General features: G+C 34.0%; 1 protein-coding gene across 1 annotated transcript; it reads left to right on the forward strand.

The window, feature by feature from the left end:
• Nucleotides 1-352: 352 nt before the first annotated feature.
• On the forward strand, nt 353-21889 carry LOC131944194 (terminal uridylyltransferase 4). The gene is made up of 28 exons (XM_059304725.1): nt 353-374; nt 1472-2176; nt 2534-2598; nt 2966-3082; nt 3239-3416; nt 3659-3805; nt 4048-4247; nt 4789-4908; nt 5323-5388; nt 5874-6051; nt 6298-7073; nt 7756-7903; nt 8132-8218; nt 8409-8503; nt 8866-9027; nt 9354-9443; nt 9830-9943; nt 10751-10828; nt 11120-11297; nt 11514-11561; nt 11820-11920; nt 12463-12920; nt 13434-13509; nt 14312-14481; nt 15081-15368; nt 16031-16094; nt 19348-19420; nt 19847-21889. Exons 2-27 carry the CDS (start codon nt 1492-1494, stop codon nt 19390-19392), a joined length of 4734 nt encoding a protein of 1577 aa, XP_059160708.1. The 5' UTR covers nt 353-374; nt 1472-1491; the 3' UTR covers nt 19393-19420; nt 19847-21889.
• Nucleotides 21890-23275: the final 1386 nt, after the last annotated feature.

The raw sequence follows: 23275 nt of genomic DNA on the forward strand, positions 1-23275 counted from the left end.
TAGGCCTATTTAATAATGTTATTAATTTTTTTATTTTATCAAAATAGTTAGGCCATGCCATAGGCAGGCTATGGCAGGGGATAGTGATAGTCAGTATTCAGTATAGTATAGTCATAGCGTACATTTGCTTCAATATGTAAAAGAAACGAAAGGGAAAGTGATGTGCAGAAGTGCTCTTCATGGACAAGTTCATTCGTTTTAAATTTATTTGTTAAAAGTCTACGGGCATATTCAAATTGAAACTGAATTTCTACTTCTACGTATTGTCGAGTTAGTTTTTCGTCAGGTGTAAGCCTATGTTGACAAGGGAAGTTACTCTTAGTAACCGATTCCTACTTCCGATTCTAAGAAAAACAGGAATTTTTTTATTCAGTGTCAGCGGATCTACTAACGTTTTATCTATTTTTAATGTAGATCTAGAAGTCTAGTATTAACTGTCAATAGCATTAATGCACATTAATATTTTATTAAATGTTTCCTTTATATTTAAAAATATTTAGGTGTTATACAGATTAACATGTAGCCTTGCCTTGTTGGTTTTCCTCCAAACTCCCAAGTGACTACGTACGTAAGTTCAGTCAGGTCCATCCATCCACCACATCATAAAGTTAGTACTTCGCTCAGTAAACTCAGTTTAGTTCACGGTCGGTTACATCACTCTAGCTAGATACTAGATAGATCAAGGCATTTTTTATTATTTAGTAGGTCTAAATCTAGTTTGCAATTATGACCTCATTACAATTAGATTCTACTTGCTCCAATTTTTGTGCCTATTAAAAATTGGCCTAGTATTTTGAAAATTATTTTAAAATTTAAATAAATAGGCTAGTTGCTATTTTTAATAGGCCTATTTTTTAATAATTTTTACTGTTGAATCTAGATTAAGATTTAGAACTGTTTGCTATTGCATTTACTTAACTTAGGTAACTTAGGCCTTTACTATTTATTATTATCTCAATTTCTTTTTACTACACATATAATAACTGAACTGGCATAAGATTGGATAATAAATCTGGTCAGGCCTAGATCTATAAATTACTAATCTATAGTATAGTATAGGCCTACTAGAATCTTTTACTAGAATCTATTGGCCTATTAAATTATTAAAAATTAAAATGTAGGCCTGTTTATCAAATATTATTGCTCAGGAGAAGTAGGGGCCTATACAATTTTAAATTTAGTTCATAATAAATTATTTGTGGTCAGCTCAAAGGTAAACATTACTGAATACATGCTGTATTGTATAGCCTAATTAAATATCAATGAGCTTATTTATTTTATAACTGCAGAATTTTAACATGGGTGTCTCTCATTTTTAAAGTTTTGTTTCATTTTTTTTTTAAATTTAGTTGTTTGTTCACTGTGTGTTATTGGAAAGAAATGTTTTCTTCTATAAATGTTACACTGCTTAAGTTAAATTAAGCTTCCTTTCTTACATATGTGTAAGAAGTATGCATTTCTTTTCTCACAGGGACTATTAATCTTGAGGAAATGGCTGAAGGATTTAATATAGATCAGGCTTCAAATGATCTCAAGCAACTCCTAAAACTGCATGATAAGTCATCACCTCAGGAAAGAATAATAACACCATCAAAAAAAAAGAGAAAACCCAAGAAGAATGCAACAGGAAATTCACCTAACCTTAATGACAACAGCACTCATACCAACAGCAACGGCAACGCGCTGTTAGCACCCAGTTTGAGCCAGGCTGCGAACAACCCCACTCAGGAAGTTCCAGCTGCCCCGATTAGACTTGCTCCAAATGCTAATGTCCTACCAAAGAAGAAAAAGAAACCTGCATCATTGACAGGAGATGTTGTTTTACCACCAAACAACCACACACCAGAAATGATTGTTCAGAAATCTGAGTGTGACACTACTTCCTTGGATTCTGCTAAAGAAACAATCTCAGAAGCAGACAAAGTTAATAGATCACCAGTTAATAATAGCCTTGGCAGTGATAAGACAAAACTAGATACTAAAGAATCAGCAGAGTCACCCGTAAAAAAGTCTGTTGATGTGTCTAATCAGAAGAAAAATGAAACTTTCAGGAATGGTAAACGCGAGACCAGTGCTGGTAGTCAAAGAGACTGGCGACAAGAAGAAAAGAATCGCAGTAGGCAGTCTGATCGAGCGAACACAAATAACAATAAACCAAGACCAGCGAAACTTGGAGGTGTGTATTTCATTTTTTCTTCACTCGTTTATTCATTAGTTCACAAACGCAAGTAACAATAAATTGAATAAGCCAAAGCCAGTATAGCTTTGGTTCTGTATTTAATTTTTTTTTTCTTAACTAATTCATTAGTTAACAATAAGCGTACACTAATCATACTCCACAATATATGTCTCTTGAGCATTTGTTGTCATTTTCCTTTCTTGTTTAAAGTAAAATAGTTTAAAAAATGAAACCTTGAACCTAGCTTTTACCATAGAAGTACAGAGTACTTACAGTGCATTAAAAAATAAAGTAAATTTACCATACTACTTTAAAAAATCCTAAAGTAATGCAATATTTATTTTTTTTTTGCAGAGGAAGAAATGAGTCCAGAGTTCCTAAAAAACCTTGAAGAAAATAAAATGCATGTCTTAAAAAAGGTAACAATGAATGATAGCTGAGATAATTATCCCCGTTAAATTTTAGTTCTTTACATAAATGTTCTTGAGTTTGCAGTTTTACCCTGTGTTTAATTTGATTAATAATAATGTCACATTATAGATAGAACTTATTATCTTTTTTTTCTTATACAGTCTCTCTATCAGTTTACTTGCTTAATTTTTGTTTATTAAAACTATGTAAGAAATAAATCTTTTACCAAGAACTGAAACTAGAATACTTTATAAGTATAATCTAATTGTGCTCCGGCATAAAAGAATTGTTGTCATTTTATATCATTGTTAAATTTAACTTTTTAAATGTTTTTAATACTTTTGGAAAAACATGTTCTATTAATTGTTCTTAAAGAAAAACCAACGATTTCCAAAAGCCCATTTCTTTTGTCGATTGTGTGACTACCATCTGGATTTAGTTGAAGACTGTGAGAAGCATATGAAAGATAACAGACACTGTAGGCGGAGAGAGGTGGGTATATCTTTTTTTTATGACAAATATAGAGGTAGCTTTTTTTTACAACATGAAAAATTGGGTCTTTTTGTTGTGAAAGGCAAATATTTACTTTTCTGTTTCTCAGAATAAATAAATTCAATAGAAATGATTTTGATATAATATTGTTTTCAGATTAGTGGAATGGATGCTATCCTGAAATGTATGCCGGCCCCATCTGAAGATCAGATTAAAGCCATAAGCTCAGCTCTAGAGGAGGTGTATGAGAAATATGGCATAGATGAGTGGGAGCAGAAGTCTAGGCAGGAAATTGTCAAACGTCTTGAAAAAACCATTCAGGAGAGAATTCCAGGTGTGTCTTGTATTTATAATAATGTTTTACAATTGTATCCTTTCATTGAAACAAAATTGTTTTAGGGTAAAAGCCAAGAAGTACCAAATTTATATTTTATTCAATAAAACTAATAGATACTTTTTCTGACATGTAAATTTGTAGTGTTGAACTTAGTCCATGCATAGTAATATTATTGTATTATGAAGTACTTTTATAGAGCCAACACTACATTGATCAATTACTCACATCTTTTCCTCCAGGGGTTCGCATGTACATGTATGGCTCCTCCTTGACTGGCTTTGGTTTGAAGAGTGCTGACATCAATATTGATTTGAATACAGCTGACAAGAACATGAAACTTACTTACCTGCTGAAAGAAATGTACCTGTGCCTTAAGGACAGAACAGGTGAAGACTACAAATTTTCCTGGGGTTTTTTTACCCTTATAGTCTAATAGTACTGCATGGTAACATTACATTTTTTAAATTTTGGAATTATGGTAATTAATTTTGTTTTATTTATATAAAAGATATGCATCCTGTATAAATACATATGGAATTTAAACTTCCAACAAGAAAGGAGTGTAATTATCATCGTTAAATGATGTTTGCCAAAATAAAAAATTTTCCTCAATCTTATCCTACCACAGATACTGGCTTTGTTAATGTCAGGTCAGATTTCACTGCCAAAGTGCCAGCACTGTTGCTGACAGATGAGGCGACAGGGTTAAAGGTCAATGTTGCCATCCATTGCTACAGCGCTCACTGTTCTGGAGAGCTCTTGTCTATTTATGCAGACTTTGATATCAGAATAAAGAAACTGGTGGTAGCCTTTCGCTACTGGGCGCATGTGAGTACTCCACAATAATTTTGTTAAAAATTATTTTTGTGATTTTTGAGTGCGTATGTATATTTTACCCATTCACCAAGTAAATAGTAATAATGATATTTGTGTGGATGATTCAATTAACTTATTATTTTGATACACAAGATCAAGATGAGAAAAACCCTAAATTATAACCATCATCATTTCCCATCACTCTTTCTAGTATGTGGGTTGACAACTATAAATTTGTAGAGTTCGTTTCTATTCTTTCCATTCTATGGTCGTTTTTATTTTTTCCATTCTATGTCAAAGCACCTGACAATGTTTTTTTTAGAAATTCTTTTGTAATGTATTTAAATTAAACATGTGTAGAATTGTCTGCTGTCATTCAGTTATAAATAAATAAACATCCAGTTGTCAATAAATTAGCAAAATGGAATTAATTTTAAAGACAAAAATTGTTCTATTTTAATTGTGGTTATATTTTAATTTTATCACTGCTAACACAGAAGATTTTGTTGTGCCACTGTAAACTGTTACACCATGCTTGTTATATTCTACCTAGCTGTGTGGGCTAGATAGACAGCAGGACGGGTTCATCCCACCCCAAGCTCTCAACCTGATGGTCATCTACTTTCTTCAGACGACCAGTCCGCAACTTGCACCTGTCATTACCCCTCCAAAGGTGATTTTCCAAAAATAATTTTTTTTACAGAAATTGACTTTGGTTTGTTATTTATTTAATAATAATAATGCTAATAATAATTTAGTCAATAAAAATAATTCAATATATTTTTCATTTATACATGTACTTAATTATTTTATGAAGCGTTGGTTTTGGTTGTTAATTTACATTAATAATAATAATGCTAGTAATAATTAGTAATCAATAAAAATAAATTGTTTCTCATTTATACATATACTTATAAATTTTAGCACACAAACGCACAAAAAACAGCTGTTAAAAAAATAGTCTAATGGTGACACAAAGTTGACTTTTATAGCCAACTTAGTTTAAAAAAGGTTGAAAACATTTTTTTCCTTTAATTTAAGGATCACGTGACTAGATCTACTTGAAGTTAAATTTAACTTTTTTCAGATAAGCGGAGAAGATGTTGGGGATTTTCAAAAGGATCAGCCAGCATTTGAGAAGATGAGGAATAAGGTTATTGTTTTTTACTTAACACTTAATTTTTCTAGTTTAAAATATTCTTTTAATGGATTTTAAAAATGTTAATGTCAATAACAACATTGCTCGTAAAAAGTATTGATGATGGAAATTGTTTGCGGGTTGATCTCTGACCCTTGTTTATTTTCTGCATGAATTAATTGTAAAAGTGAGTTAAATTCCCCTTCCAAACCTGATAGTCTATGTTTCTGTGACCTCTGCATATAAAGGGATAGTGTGGTTAGCACTATGCCCAGCTGCCTTTACTTTCCCTAACGTGAGTTAGGTACCCATCAGAGCGGGGTGGACTCAGCTGTGGTCTACTGACTTAAAACTGGATTTGAACTCAACACTTTCGGATTAGCAGCCTACCTCTGTACCGCTAGGCCACTCCGTCCCATGAATTAATATTGAACAGTTTATTTGTTATATTTGTTTAGTTTCGGTGTACACTGCAACTTGTTGTTTTTGTTCTGTGTTAGGTGATGAAGTTCCGTCATGAGCAGAAGAATAGGATGAGCCTAGGTAAACTGTGGCTTAAGCTGTTGCAGTTCTACAGCCTGGACTTTGATGTGGCTAACACTGTGGTCTGCATCAGGTCTGATGCTGAAGTCAGCCGCAACGTCAAGCCCTGGAACAGCAGAAAGTTAGCAGTAGAAGGTTATTTTCTTTTTTGAATTAATGTTTCATGGCTTTTAATTAAGTTTTTACAGATTTTTAAATTTAGTTTTAGTTATTTTTAAATTGTTTTAATTGACCTTGCAAATTTACATTTTTAAAAAGGTTGTAGCAGATGTTTAAAATTCAATTTTATTAGGTTTTCAATTTTAAAAGTTTATTAGATGCAAAAAAAATTTTAAATCTTTAAACACCAAAGTTATATGACTATTACTTTGTTTTTTTTAGATCCGTACATGCTGAAAAAAAACATAACCAGGATGGTGAACAACTCCCGTATATACGAGTATTGGCAAGATTCTATCCGCAAAGCCTTTCACTATTTTGGCCTGCCACGGGACGCGGAGGGTAGATCCCAGATATCTGAAGAGGCGTTAAAAGAACTTGTTCGTTCCAAAGAGAGTCTGACCAACAACAGTGAAACGACCAAAGAAGTATCGGCTAAAACTGATATTCCTGTCAATAAAGAAGATCCAGAAAAACTACAGACTTCCAGCGACTCTGCTGAGCCAGTCAAAATACCACCCAACCCATTAATTGTTAGCCAACTTCGCAAAGCAAGCACATCTGTTGCAAAGGATGAAGAACCATCTTCAACAAAGGATGAAGAGCCATCTTCTAGAAAGGATGAAGAGCCATCTTCTACAAAGTATGAAGAGCCATCTTCTAGAAAGGATGAAGAGCCATCTTCTACAACTGATAAAGCTGCTTTGGCTAACAAGGATGAAAAGTGTGTAACCGTTCCAGATAGTGGTGACCAAAACACCATAGCAGTAGGACAATCAGAGGACATTGGTCTTCTCAGTCCTCAAGTTGTAGGTGATTCACGGGACATTGATCTCCTCAGTCCTCCATCAACAGGACAAGCAGACAGGGAAATTGATGACTCTGTTAGTTCTAGTCATGTGACCTCTAGTAAAGATGCCAAGGGAAGTAACTCTCCTGGTGAACCAAAGATGTGTTGTTATTCTTTTGAAAAAAATTATTTCCTTACAGATGGAAAGGTAAGGGGTATTTTCTTTTGTCAGGTTGCAAATATAATGTGTTTCTGACTTAAAACAATATATTTTTTTAAAAGAAGATGATCCCTAAGCAGTTTATCACTCTTTAATTTGTTTACTTCTGCATTAAGCATATGGCAATACATTTCTTCTGAAAATGTTAATTGTGTCTAGTTAAAAACATGTAATGCATTGGGCAATGTTTTAACCTTGGTTCTTTAACAAAGAAAAATTGACATCTGTACTATATGTTTGAAAACTTGAGCAATAAATCTAATTAAATAAAGTGAGGTATCAGTTTGATCAGGAATCTGAAAGTTAATCATATCCTTTGAGTGTATGGTCACTTGAATAATAATTGGAAAATGTCTTTTCTTGTAAGTCTTTGAGAAGTCATCTATTATTTATTAATTAAAATAGCCATCCATTCACAAGTGTAGATCAATGTTGTTTCATGGAACCTAGTCTTTGTGTGGTTAGCTTTCATTTTTCTCAACAAGTTATGTGCCCATCAGAATTGAATGGGCACAGAGTTAGTCCAAGAAAAGAATTTAACACTTTTTATTTACAGTGAGTTCCATTGCTTGACTGTGCATTCCCTTTCATATTCACTGTCAAGTCATTATTACTGCTTAGATTTCTAGCCCAACAAATGATAACCCTGTGTTTCGACTTGACCCTGCAGGGCCCCACATTAGTGTGTACCTACTGTGAGCAAGAGGGCCACCTAAAGAACTCTTGCCCTGAGGATGAGCTACCAGAAGTCCTACCCCTGCCTCCCCCAACCAAGCTGCATCTGGATGTTCTGTCTGAGACTCTAAATAAAGTGCCCTGTAAGTTTACAAAGATCCAAAGTTTTAAATTGTTCTGTTTTTTACTAGCTTACTCCTTGTGTCCAAGATTGTGTTTATAATTTTTTACAACTACAAGGATAAAATTAAATTTAAAGTTCAGTTCTGTGCTGAAGATATTATCATTATGGTATTATCACTAGTAACTATTTGATCTAAATTTTAAATTGATAAAGTTTATCAAGTTTTTTTTTTAAACCTAATGTTCAGCTGAGGTAGGCTTAAACTCTGAAAGCTATGAGGATCGAGTGTACTTCTTGCAAAAATTGGAGGAGTTTATCCGATATCAATTTGATGGTAAGTAGTTTCACATTTTAACTGTTATCTTAAATTTTTTACATTAACCCAGTTATTTTATAAAGCCATACTACTTTATATTTATCGCAAGAATGAAGTTTTTATTTATTAAAACCTTAAAGCCTATTTTAATTAGAGAAGAATGCTTTAGATATTTTGTTTTCAAACAGTCTACTTTGTCTTATACTAGATGCAAAGCTGGATCTCTTTGGCTCATCCTGCAATGGCTTTGGCTTTGATAAAAGTGACATAGATATCTGTATGACATTCACTAAAAGAAATCCTGTGAGTCACCTTACTAAAGAAACAGAAGATTATTCTTTTCACTGCAACTCCACCCCCCTCCCTTTTCTAATATGATTAGCTGTGCAGCAATACTGGGACAGATGACTGGACAATTTATGTTTGAGGCTAAAGGTTGTAATGACAGAATGCTTAGAGGACAACAACAATTGTCGACAAAATTTCTGTGTAAAATTATTTATAGGGATAAATATCTTCTGACTAATTAAAGTCAAGACAAAGCATTACAATGACAAATATTTTTGATGATTGTTGTTTTCTGTTGTAGTTTACTTATTTTTTCTGTATTAAACTTATTGTATATATTTATTTTGTCATGAAAGATGTAAATTATTCACCTACAGAAATTTGACAAAGTTTTTGTGATTGAAACATTGGCCAGAATATTGAAACAAAACCGTGAACTAAACAATGTACAGGCCATCACCACAGCAAAGGTTCCCATTGTCAAATTTACAATCCGGAAATGTAATCTGGAAGGGGACATAAGTCTCTACAACACACTGGTAGGATATCATACACAGATTATAACAAGATTTAGTACACTTGTCCCAATATACTAAATATTGTTGTCAGTGTAATAACTTTAAAACTGTATTGTTTAATTTTAAATAAATGTTCAGGAATCAAGCTGTTCTTAACAAATCACGTTGCCACAATAGAATTAATAAAATAAAACAATTAGTATAATAATTTGATTTGTTATTAATAAATGTTTATCTTTGATTATTTTTCCCTATTTATAGTGTATTTTTTTAAGGTGATTTTTAAAAGTCTTATTTCTATTTGTTGACAATTTGAAAAAAAAACTCAACTGATGTTTTTTTTCCAGGCCCAACAAAACACTAAACTGTTGTACAGCTACAGCATCATTGATCCCCGTGTTAGGGTGCTGGGCTACACCATCAAAACATTTGCCAAGGTGAGAATCTAGAACTCTTCCTTAACTGTGGATTCTTTTTACAAAGATTAATACAATCGGTAGGAAAGTTTATTTTTAAAGATTTCATTGCACAGTTATTTTAAGGTGAGGTCAAGAGTTCAAATGCACAATTAGATATCCACAAGTTCAGTCTACATGGCTCTGATGGGTATCTGAGTAGAGACAGGAAAGTAAAGGTGGCTTGGGAAAGTGCTGACCACACTAGCCCTTCATAGAGATCAAAGAAACTGATAAACTCTACTTCATTTGCACCTTGGACCATTTGATCTGAACTGGAAAAAATTGTTAAAATTATACTGTTTCCAAGCTAAACACTATAAGTTCTTGAAACACTAGCAGTTTAAAATATTTCCCTCTTGCTTTAGGTGTGTGATATTGGAGATGCTTCCCGTGGCAGTCTGTCATCTTATGCTTACATACTGATGATGTTGTACTATCTGCAGCAAGTCAAACCACCTGTTATACCTGTCTTACAAGAGGTAACTCATTCTCAATTAAACCACCTGTTATACCTGTCTTGCAAGAGGTAACTCATTCATAGTTTTGTGGGAAACTGTAGGGACCAACCTGTACTTTATGTGGATGATTACAATCAAATAAGTTTTATATTTCTACTTAATGACAAAGAGACTGTTAAATTAAAGGGACCATACTGTACTTTCTGTAGATTATTACAAAGAAGTTTCATATTCCTACTTAATGATGAAGAGACTGTTAAATTCAATTTCACTGAATTCAAAGAAAAATCTACACACTACATTTTCCTCATGCTATGCACATTTCACAACAACAGCTTACAGTCTGTCTAACCAAAAACCCTCCCTAATAATTGTTCACATCACTCTTATAACCTCATTTGACCTTTGGGTAAATAATATACACATTTCACAACAACACCTTACAGTCTGTCTAACCAAAAACCCTCCCTAATACCCACAGACTCGCTATCCCAAGGAACCTAAACTATTCTTAACCTAGCCTATAAGTTACATATCACAGAGACAATTATATCTGGGATTTTGCGGGGTTATTTTGGTAATTGCTTTAGGTTAGAAATATTGGTTCAGATATCTTTTATTTTTCTGCTGTTTTTTTTTTTTTTTTTTTCTTTAAATTTATTTTGACATAGTCACCAGTTCGCGCAAACAAATGCTAAAATCTGTTGTTTCAAATGCTAGAAACTTAGAAGATGTCTTATCAGATGTCAGAAATAAAATTTTATTTATAGTTGATCTAGAAGTACCAATTAGCTCTAGGTAATGATAATATTATTTTTCCCTTGTCAGCTTTATGAAGGAAAGGAGAGGCCTAAGCTTGAGATAGAAGGCTACGAAGCTTGGTTTCTTGAAGACTTGACTTTGCTGGTATGGTTTTCTTGTATAGAAATTTGTGTGTTTTAGACATAATCTGTGCTTTAGTTTTTTTTGTAAGAACAATATTGTGAAATAGCTTATTTATTATTTTTAAGATGTAAAATATTATTTGTAAATGTAAAAAATCAACTGTTTTTTATGTTAAAAATAATTAAATTATTCCCAACTTACATAATCTTTAAAAGCTTGAAGCATTAAAATCTTAATTTTTTTTTACTGTTTGTTATCTATTTTTTCATCTGTAAACTAAAAGCTGTAGTTTTTTGTTTTGCAACTGTTCAGGACAAATTGTGGCCAGAGAAAGGCAAAAATCACATGTCTGTGGCTGAACTTTGGCTGGGTTTCCTGCGCTTTTATGTGGAGGAGTTCAATTATAAAGAGCTAGTTGTGAGCATCAGACAAAAGGCCCCTCTGACTCGCTTTGAGAAGTTGTGGAATGGTACATGTATAGCTATTGAAGGTAATGTCTTTAAACTTCTAACTTAGATATTAGAGTTACTGTAGAAAGTAATATTATTAGTTATATACATTTAAACTTGGGTATTTGCTATTCAAAAAAAAAAGTTGTCATTTAAAAAGATTTGCTTTAGCGTAGTAGCCAAATAAATTATTTTTAAGCTTTTTGTTTATTTTTTCAATCTTCAAATTTTAAATTATTTTGTTTCCTTTTTGTCAGACCCATTTGATCTTAGTCATAATTTAGGATCTGGATTGACTAGAAAAAGTAAGTTTATTTAAATACATTACATTTTGTACTTCCAACAAGCTGAATATTTTCCAGTCTCAACTTGATGCAGCAGGCTGATTTCAGGTTGATGTTCTGGAATGTTCTGTTTACACACACACATTTTATGTTTTTTTAATGTTTTATTTTTTAGTAACAAAATGTAAGCAACTAGCTTTATATAACTTAAGATATATTGTATTGTTTTTATAGAATTTATTTGACACTTGTAAATATATTGATAATTATGTTTTTCAGTGAATAATTTCATATTTAAAACCATGATAAATGGGAGAATGCTGTATGGAAGTCCCATTGATGAAAATATGGAAATTTTCACCAAATATCAGAGACCATCTGTAAGTTGTTAAGTTTGTTAAAACTTGGGTTAATCAAGTCTTGAATCAAATTTCATTTTATTTTTGGGGGACTTCTCATTTGCATGCGTCTTATTTAACCCATCAAATTCCAAGGCCAACGCCAGTCGTTAGGTTTATGGTGTGAATTTTCTGTCCCTCAAATGTTGGAGAGTTTCTCGATTAAATCTTTATTTACTTTTTCCTACACAAAATAAAAGCCAAAGTTTCCAGTCCTACAAATAAATTACAATGCAAGCATTTTTGTTTATAAAATTGTCACGAGGCATTAAAGAATATTATGTCCTGATGATTTGAAGTTTAAATTTAAATTACAGTTTGTAATTTTCGTAATTTTTAAAAACTATATAAGATACAGATTAGGTTACAATGTTAACAATTAAACATATTATTTTCAGGATTTTTTTTTTCTAGAGACATATATAAGCTAAAAATATAAATAATTCAACATATTACTTTCAGTATAATTTTTCTAGATACAGATAAGCTAAAACTATAAAAAAAAAATAACATATTACTTTCAGGATTATTTTTTTGACACTGACCTCCTGTCAGAGTGCCGGCCCCCTAATGTCAGGGGCTGCAGGCGTTGCGGAAAGATTGGTCATCTGGTCAGGCACTGTCCTGCAGGTCGGAAGGATGATGAGCAGCAGAAGTCAAAGCCCCAGGGGCCCCAGAGGCAGTCCTCTTCAGCCAATCAGGGACCCCAGAGGCAGTCCTCTTCAGCCAATCAGGGACCCCAGAGGCAGTCCTCTTCAGCCAATCAGGGACCCCAGAGGCAGTCCTCTTCAGCCAATCAGGGACCCCAGAGGCAGTCCTCTTCAGCCAATCAGGGACCCCAGAGGCAGTCCTCTTCAGCCAACCAGGGACCCCAGGGGGCGGCCACACCCCAGAAGCAGCAAACACCACAGCCACTTATACCACAGAAGCAACCCACACCACAGGGGCAGAGAAATAGGAAAGACTCGAGAGATAGGGAAAGGTAATGGAATGAATAACTTTCTGCTTCAAATTATTACTTTTTTTTTTGCCTGATATACTTAGCTGTTTTTTTTTTAACTTACAAAAATTACATTCTGTTGGGTTCTACAACAAAAGCTTTGTATATTTATGTTTTAGAGCAGATTATTAAATGTAGTATTACCAATGTTTAGAGCAGCGATGTATAATAACAGCGTTTTAGAACTCATGTATAGTGTGGTGTTATGTGTCAGTTCAATGTTGTTTTTCTGCAATGTTTAATAGCAAATGTGTAGTGTATTTATGAAGCTCTAGAACAAGAGTATAGTGTATCTGTGAAGTTCTAGAGCAATAGTGTATCTGATGTTCTAGAACAAATGTATAGTGTATCAGTGAAGTTTTAGAACAAATGTATAGTGTATTTGTGAAGTTCTAGAACAAGAGTATAGTGTATATGTGAAGCTCTAGAACAAGAGTATAGTGTATATGTGAAGCTCTAGAACAAGAGTATAGTGTATGTGGTGTTTTGTTGCAGGAGAGACAGAGAATCCAACCATGGTGACATGAACACAAGCAGGAACTCTTCAGCCCAGTCAGCAGTTCCTTTCTCTGTAAGATTTTATTTTAACAAGGGCTGGGTTCAGCCCAATCAGCAGTTCCTTTCTCTGTAAGATTTTATTTTAACTAGGGCTGGGTTCAGCCCAGTCAGCAGTTCCTTTCTCTGTAAGATTTTATTTTAACTAGGGCTGGCAACACTCTCAGGTTTTAAGCAACATTTAACTAAAGCAGAAATTACTGTCAGATTTTTAAGTAAATTTTAACTGAAATTTCCGTCAGATTTTAAACAAATTTTAACTGAAGCAGGAATTTCTCTAAGATTTTAACGCATAAACTACAAAAACAACTCCAAGATTTTTCCAGCCATATTTTTAGTCACACTTTAAAAAGTTTTTCTTCCACAAACTTCCCAATTCTGCCAAAAGATTGATGCTTTTTCTACTTGGGTTCTGATACAGACTAAAGCCAGCAGTGGACAAAACAAACATTTGATCTATCCATTTTTTGCTCATCACTGTACCAAGAGCTCCAATTAAATAAATTAGGCCATTGATAAACAGCTGATTTACTCCATAATACTGAGCTTATGCTTAAGATTGTTTTATATTTCAAATTCCTGCTGTTCATCTAAATGGAAATATTTCTTTTCTTTGTTAATTAATCTGAGTGGAACTATCTGTTTATGTTTGTCCAAGGAAATCATCAAGTGATTTATTTTTTTTTGTTAGTTTAACCTGGCCAATAACCCTAACATCTAAATGGAAATATTTCTTTTCTTTGTTAATTAATCTGAGTGGAACTATCTGTTTATGTTGGTCCAAGGAAATCATCAAGTGATTTATTTTTTCTTGTTAGTTTAACCTGGCCAATAACCCTAACCTGCAGCAGGTGACCCCAGCCCCTCTCAAGTTCATGCAGCAGCCCCAAGTCTTTCACAACACCAGCTACCAGCAGTACCCACACTACCAGCAGCAGCCTCGGCAACAGGTCTACAACTCTCAGCCACTTATCAACACCACCGTCAGGTCAGTAGGTCATTTACTTAAAGGGGTTTAGGTCAGTAGGTCATTGACTTATAGGGGTTTAGGTCAGTAGGTCATTAATTTGCTGGGGTTTAGGTCAGTAGGTCATTCACTTATAGGGGTTTTGGTCATTGACTTGCTGGGGTTTAGGTCAGTAGGTCATTCACTTACAAGGATTCAGGTCAGTAGGTCATTTACTTGCAGGGGTTCGGGTATATTCGGATATGGCTCTCTGGATCTAACATACAGTCATTTACATCAGCTTTTACATATGATTCGTATGCCCTTAAATACACTTTGATACAGAGGCCCAGGGGACAAACTTTCAATTTGCACACCCCCCCCCCCATATATATTTTTTATATTTATAATGCAAAATTGCAGCTAAAATGAGATTTTAATTTGTTTTTCCAACCCATTTTGCTGCCCGGGGACATATGTGCCCCCCCCCCCCTCGCTGTGCCTCTGCTTTGATATGTTGTATCAGTTCCTTAGAGGTTCTCAACTATGGTGCACTGTGTTCAATGTTCCTTGCATATCATGTGACTAGAAATGTTATTATTGTTTACTGTTGGCCAGACAAGTTTATTTTCTCTCTCCAGCCCAGGGTCAGCTAACCCTAGGTTCATGTACAACCCCCAGAACTACACACCAGTCAACTTTCATGGCCTCCACCAACAGGGTAACTTCTCTGGGCCGCACCAGCAGGCCAACTTTTCTGGGCCGCAGCCCAATTATTCAGGGCCGCACCCACATCCTAGCTATTCAGGGCCGCCCCAGCCGGCCAACTTTTCTGGGCCGCACCAGCAAGGCAATTATCCTGGGCCGCAAGGCAACTATTCTGCCCCCAACTTCCGCCAGCAGCCACCACAAGCTAGTCACCAGATGAGGTGATTGACACAACATTTTAAAAACTTTTTTTATTTATCTTAAACCCAACCACATAATCAATGTCAAATGTGACCCCCCCCCCCCTATAATAAATTTCATGCGTGACCCAGAATGATGGTTTGAGACATTTTACATCAAACCCAAAATATCAATTTTTAAGTTTTAGTAATTTCTAATTATGTATTCTTTTATTCAAACATTCTTTTGCGTTTATAAGTAACACCCCTTTAATTTTATGTACGAATATTTTATACAAATGTCTAATTATACACTGAATTATAAAGTTGTCTACAGCTTTAAAAAAAAGTGTCCGATTTCTAACAGCTGTTCACCTCTGAAATCTGCTCTAGATATTCTTTAAGACCAACTGAACTCAAAATGGTAGTGATGAAAATTAATATGACTCAAGCTCCCAATTAGATTAGGTAGTTTAGCTTTTTTAATCCTCAGCCGCATATTTCTCCACAGTTTGTATTCCCTTCCCTCATGCCTAATTGTGTAAATATTCACTGAGCTACATCTAAACACAAAGAAATAGAAACTAAATGTAAAATAATAGCTGGGAATATGGGAAGAACAGATAGCAAAAAGTAGGTTGTGGCTGTTTCATTTATCACTTTGTTTTTAAAAAACTTAATTTTGTTGTCAATTATTTTTACAGTGGACGTCAAACAACCATGAACCCTGTTGTCCAGAATCTGTTTGCCAGCGCACAAGGACAACAGGTTGGTGATTTCATTGATGATGTCATTTCTTTAAACTATTCCATTATGGGGTGCTTATTTTTTTAATGTAACACTTGAAAGACATACTGGTTATATTTGTAACAACTGTGACATACACCAAGTCCAATTTGTAACAACATACACATATTCCTCTTGTAAAAACTGTAACATACACCAAGTTCAGCTATAGCAGGCACATAGTCCTATTTGTAACAACTATAGCATACACAAAATCCTACTAGTAACTACTGTACTGTACAGTCCTACTTGTAACAACAGTAACATACACAAAGTCCTACTTGTAACAAACAGTAGCATACACCAAGTTCAACTATAGCAGGCACATAGTCCTACTTGTAACAACTATAGCATACACAAAATCCTACTAGTAACAACTGTACAGTACAGTCCTACTTGTAACAACAGTAACATACACACAGTCCTACTTGTAACAACAGTAGCATACACCAAGTCCTACTTGTAACAACAGTAACATACACACAATCCTACTTGTAACAACAGTAATAAACACAATACTACTTGTAATAACAGTAACATACACACAGTCCTACTTGTAACATACAGACAATCCTACTAGTAACAACAGTAACATACACACAGTCCCACTTGTACCTACTTGTACCAACTATACCAACACACTGACACACCCACCTCACTATGAACTCATGAAGCAAGTTATTCATGCATGTGTACCAACTATACCAACACACTGACACACCCACCTGACTGTGAACTCATGTAGCAAGTTATTCATGCATGTGTACAGGCTCAGCAGTGGTCCCCAAGTTTGACAACAGCCCAGGAGCATTGGAGGTTGCTTACATCCCATCTTGTCACCCCCCTGTACCCCACTCTCTTACATGTAACCTCTGTCTTCCATCATATAAATAACTCATCTTCCATTTTTCTAAACAGTTATCTCCTCCTCCTACAACTGCTATATGACTACATATTTTAATCTATTGATGATTAATATCTGTGTAACTTTATTCCAAGCCACATTAGATTTTAAGAATAGTAATCCAAGTGTAAGATTTTTTTTTTTTAAAGTAAACAGATCAAGCAGTTAAATTCTTATGCTATCTGTGTCTGAAGTACAACCAGTGATAAAGTGATGAGAAAAGAACTATTACAAAACACACAAAAACATCAAGATATAAATTTACATTTAAAATGTTACAGTTCTAGATCATTGATAATTTTTTTATGGTATAACTTAAAAAAAAAAACTTTTGTCCTATTTTGGCTTTAGATCATTGAGAGAATTTTTTAGTGTATAACTAAAAAAAAAAACTTTTGTCCTATTTTGGTTGCTTTCAGATATCTGATTTATAAAACATTAACGTTTAATCACTATTCCAAGTTGAAGATCAAGTATTAGTTCATACAGTATTTTTATGTAGACAAAATAAATTGACATAATTTTAAACTGAAAAAAAAATTTCTTTTCCTCCTAACTCCTAAGCACCTGGTAAATGTTGTATAGTTGTGTAACTTGTGATCTAACATTTGACTAAATATATAAAAGTTTACAGGCTGTCATCTACTTAGGTACAGTTTCTAGTAAATGTTGTATTAATATCTAACAGCGTTAACAATTTTTACATGTAGTTATTGTTAGATGTGAACTATTTTACATGTATGGGTGCTAGATTACATAGTTATTGTTAGGTGTTAACAATTTTACATGGGTAGGTGTTCAGGTTACTAGATTAAGTAGATGTTAACAAATTTGTATGGATGGGGTGCTGACTAAGTAGTTATTGATCGTGTATGTCAGTAAAATTCTACACTTCTCCCTATTGAAAACTCTTTTAAAGGATGTGAGGCGCTATATTTAAAATAGGTCAGATACTGTATGAAGACCACACAGGATAAACCTTCACTTTTTGAAATTTTTGAATTAGTGCCATATTCATGTAGTAGTAGCATAAAAGCATAAAACTACATCGATCCTCTCAATATTTAGGATTTAAAAATCATGCCACAAAGGAACAGCAAAGAATCTCAAACACAAATCTCATTGTTTTCAAAGTAGAAAACTGTGACGACTGTGGTTTATCCCCTGTGGTCTTCATATGTTGATGTTGTTTTTAAAAAAAAATAGTTTAAAGTTACTGCTGCACATGTTGACAGACAGATCAAATAGTTGGTCATTTTATTTAATAAATACAGCTTGATTGACTGGACTTGTGTGATCTTTAAGTTGAATCAAATTACTATAGTTATTTTACTGAAGAGGAAAAAATGTTATCACTTTAAAATGTTTTTTGTTACCAGTTTAAAATGTTATTTGACTAAAAAATCCTTTTCTGTCTTCATAAAAATATTATTTCTCTGACTAATTTACATTTTATTTAACTTTCTCTGTGTGCTTGGTTCATTACATTTGATGTTGAGATACTAGTCTAAGAATATTCATTTGGTTGTGTACTCACCATGTTTTAGAATGTTCACTTGATTATGTACTCACCATGTTTTAGAATGTTCATTTGATTATGTACTCACCATGTTTTAGAATGTTCACTTGATTATGTACTCACCATGTTTTAGAATGTTCATTTGATTATGTACTCACCATGTTTTAGAATATTCATTTGGTTGTGTACTCACCATGTTTTAGAATGTTCATTTGATTATGTACTCACCATGTTTTAGAATGTTCATTTGGTTGTGTACTCACCATGTTTTAGAATGTTCATTTGATTATGTACTCACCATGTTTTAGAATGTTCATTTGGTTGTGTACTCACCATGTTTTAGAATGTTCATTTGATTATGTACTCACCATGTTTTAGAATGTTCATTTGATTATGTACTCACCATATTTTAGAATGTTCACTTGATTATGTACTCACCATGTTTTAGAATATTCATTTGATTATGTACTCACCATGTTTTAGAATGTTCATTTGATTATGTACTCACCATGTTTTAGAATGTTCACTTGATTGTGTACTCACCATGTTTTAGAATGTTCATTTGATTATGTACTCACCATGTTTTAGAATGTTCATTTGATTATGTACTCACCATGTTTTAGAATGTTCATTTGATTATGTACTCACCATGTTTTAGAATGTTCATTTGATTATGTACTCACCATGTTTTAGAATGTTCACTTGATTGTGTACTCACCATGTTTTAGAATGTTCATTTGATTATGTACTCACCATGTTTTAGAATGTTCATTTGGTTGTGTACTCACCATATTTTGTGTTGCCCTCCACAGATGTATGAGAATAGCTCGACTAATCCCAATCGTAGGAAGCAGTGAAGTTGCTTACAATGAATTTATCGTTGCGGTGAGAAAAACTTTTTAATGTTCTGTTGTGTGGAAACACTACAACAACATTGTTGTGTGTGGGGGTGGGGAGGCGCAGATGGTGGGGGTGTGCGCTGATAAATGTAAAATTTTCTTGAAACTTGTAGTCATTGTTTTTCCTTAAAGTAAATAAAAAATTAATGTAATTTTTAAAAATGTGAATTGGCTTAAAAGATGCCCTTATTTTCTTAGTCATGATTAAGTTACAGTATAAAACATGTATTATATAGTGGGATTATGTTAAACAAATTTTATTGAAGTTGGATTTAAAAAATTGTATGTACCCAAATTGAAGAAAAAGTTTTAACTTGTATGTGTAATAGGATTTGGTTATAGTTTTCTGTTTTAAATAAAAATTAGTTTACTTGATTAAGTGCAAACTAAACTTTTTTTTTAAATTTTTCAGGTACAGCAAGGATGGATCATACATCACACTGAATTTTAACTCTGGGTCTTAACCGATGGAAATAATTTTAACAAGTGAAAGTCTTTTTGACTGTAGCTTGAAATTAATTAACTAGATTGTTCATTTGATGGTGTCAGTATTGCTGATACTGATCGGATGGTGTCAACTATGCTGATGTTCATCAAATGGTGTCAGTATTGCTGAATACAGGTGGCGGGGAAATTTTAATTTTCCTGATTTTTTTTTACTTAACAGAATCAATGAAATGGTACATAACAGATCACATGAATTGTAATTTTAAAAAGTTATTTTAACTACGCTCATATCTTTGTCTGTGGCCCGTATGGTGCACTTGATGTCACGTATGGTACACTTCATGTCACATATGGTGCATATGTCATATCTATGCCAAGTTTTTTTTTTTAAATTTAAGTAATTTGAAAAAATAAATTGTTTTACTCATTGAATTTTATTTTTAAAGCTATATTTGTAAATATTTTACTTTTACTTACAAAAAAGTCCTAGCAAGAATCAGTACTGATTCATTTGACTAAATGTGAATAAGTTAACATCAGCTTTGTTATTTTATTTAGACCATGTTAGATATTGTAACTTTCCTCTTATTCCAAGTCACATGACCACTTGGTACGCCATACTTTTATAGGTTAACATCCGCTTTTTGAATTTTGGTTAGAATATGTCAGATTTTGTAACTTCACAAGACTTTTTTTATAGATTAGCATTAGCTTTGTCTTACTTTTAGTTAGAATATGGCAAGTGTTGTTACTTAACTTTTATTTTATGTTACATGACATTATGGTACACCATAGTTTTACAAGAAAACTGAAACAAACATTTTATGTTCTACTCAGGGTTATTTGTTAAGTAAAAGGAATCTTTATACAGAGCATTTTATTAAATTCCCTCCCCTTTTATTTTATTTCTCGCTGGTTTTAATTAATTTTTTAATTAAAGCCGCATACATTTTTTTGTAATAATGCAAATTGAATTACAAGAACAGTTTAAGCAGTTTAAAACACTAAGATCTTGATATTTGAGGTTTTTAAGTTATTATGGTGTACTGACTTAATTAATATGATGTGAAACCTTCCTAACGATGTGATCATTTTTTTAATGCTTGTGTGCCTTTTATATTCACTACTACTAGGGGAATTTGCAAGAGTTTGAGAGAAATTTTGAGCATTCTTGCAAGTTTTCTTTTAACTTTTTGTTTCTTAGTCCACTTGAGGATTTTTAGAAAGCTTAAAAAGGCAGCTGACTGGTTTCTTTTTTTTCTTAAATTGGTAATAGTTGGCCATCTGGCCATAATTGGTCAAAGTTGGCCATCTGGTCATAGTTGGCCATCTAGCTATAGTTGGCCATCTGGTCATAGTTGGTCATCTGGCTATAGTTGGCCATCTGGCCATAATTGGTCAACTGGTCAAAGTTGGCCATCTGGTCATAGTTGGTCATCTGGCTATAGTTGGCCATCTGGTCAAAGTTGGCCATTTGGTCATAGTTGGCCATTTGGCCATTATTGTCTATCTATAGGTGGCCAACCCTTCACATTAAACCTGTACTATATTGTTATGCAGTATAAAAACTGTTGTAAAATGTGAGTGTAGGAGAAGATTGAAGTATATGTGCTGATGTTTAATGTTGATGTTTGGTGAAACTGTGCACAGGTTATGTCCCTATAGACCTGTGGTCACAATGATGTTTTCTTATTACGTGGCCATTGATCTGTGACCTCTATGTGTATGTGTTATGTACCCCAAGACCTATGGCCACTATGTGTATACATTACGTAGTCATAGGTCTGTGGAAATAATTACGTGTTCATGTTATGTGGTCAAAGATCTTTGGCCGCTGTGTATGTATGTGTTATGTGGCCGTAGATCTGTGGTCATAGACCTGTAGTCAATATGTGTATGCATTGTATGGCCACTATGTATGTATTACGTTGGATACAAAGATGTGCAGCTGTTGCAAGAGAACATGTTACCTGTTTCAGAAACTTCAAATAAATCAGATGATAATTCAAGGCAATTTTTCTTCTAGTTCTATCTGTGGGAATGTTGTTTTTTTTTAAGTTAATTGGTTGTTGGTGTTGTTTGGTTATTGTTCAGTGCTTGAGTTCATCAGTTAGCCAGGTGATGTATTTATTATTATAAAATAACATCAACATTTATATCAGTGTCAACATTTGCTACAACATCTGTGTCAACATTTGTTATAACTTCAGTGTTCACATTTCTTATAACATCACAGTGGCAACACTTGTTAAAACAATACAGAGTCCAAATTAGCTAATACATCACAACTGTTACCATTTGTTACAACCGTACCGTATCAACTAATGTTACAGCGGCAAAACAATTTTTTACTTACCAAAACTGGAATGGGAAATAAGCACTAAATAGAGGTGTGACCTTTTGACAATCAAAATACAGGGCAGCACAGAGTCAAATGCGATGTGGAGAGGGGGGGGGTTGAGCCATCAGGAGCCCTAAAATATTTTTTTATGTCAAACTTTATAAATATCAGTAAGACATAGGAGTCATTGAGGCCCTGAATATTTTCAAGCCAGGGGCGCCGCTTTAGATAAATCTATAGAATTAAAATATAAAGTACACGAGCGAGCGTCAGGTTGTGTATGTCGAACACGGCTACAGGACATTCCCCCCCCCCCCCCCCCGTATTTACCCCCTCCCGTGGCAATTGCCCCCCGTCAATTACCCCCCCCCCCCCCAACCACCAAGATAGAATCCTGATTCTAACTCAAACTCTATGCCTATATATTACCTTAATCCTAACCTTAAGACAAAGACGAAAAACCTAAGAATTCAATTCACTAAAATAAACCAAAAACCAAACCAACTCTAGACATTAATTTAAGCCTAACCCTGATCCTAACCCTAGCGCTAGCGCTAACCCTAACCCTAGACCTAACCCACACTCAAACCCTAGCTATGACCAGGGGGAGGGTAATGTCCTACTGGGCGGGGGGGGGGTAATTAGTCCGGGGATCATTGACGGGGGGGGGGGGGGGTAATGCCCTGTTCCCGTCGAACACTAGTACCTGACGAGAAGGGTGAATGGCGGCGCCACCGTAATCGTCTGCCTGTTTGTTTTGTGGCAGTCAAACAAAAAATCAATTAGATCGATGTTTGTTGATGTGTGGAACATACAACTCAATACAATGTCATTTTCCCCCGTGTCATCCAGTTGTGGTCAACTCATGGAATTGTGTGGAGTGGGGATACCGAGAGGAGGGGTGATGCAGTAGACGGTTTGATTGAACTTTGGGTTAAGACCGGATAGGTTTTATTGACAGAGTAATCTCTGGTTGTTATATTATCTTTTTATATACCCAGGTACACAGGCACATTATGTCAAGGCTTCTTTGTCTTCTTAAATCGATTTAAT

This window comes from Physella acuta, unplaced genomic scaffold (assembly GCF_028476545.2).
Source record: "Physella acuta isolate Inbredline_101_S28 unplaced genomic scaffold, ASM2847654v3 ptg000485l, whole genome shotgun sequence".
In the NCBI taxonomy this organism is placed as follows: Eukaryota; Metazoa; Mollusca; class Gastropoda; family Physidae; genus Physella; species Physella acuta.

Bases quoted from the DNA above. Each gene is read 5' to 3' on its own strand.
- LOC131944194 (XM_059304725.1), top strand. From the start codon at position 1,492: ATGGCTGAAGGATTTAATATAGATCAGGCTTCAAATGATCTCAAGCAA. The intron at 3,417-3,658 runs GTGTGTCTTGTA...CTTTTCCTCCAG, and splicing joins CATTCAGGAGAGAATTCCAG to GGGTTCGCATGTACATGTAT. The intron at 6,052-6,297 runs GTTATTTTCTTT...TGTTTTTTTTAG, and splicing joins CAGAAAGTTAGCAGTAGAAG to ATCCGTACATGCTGAAAAAA.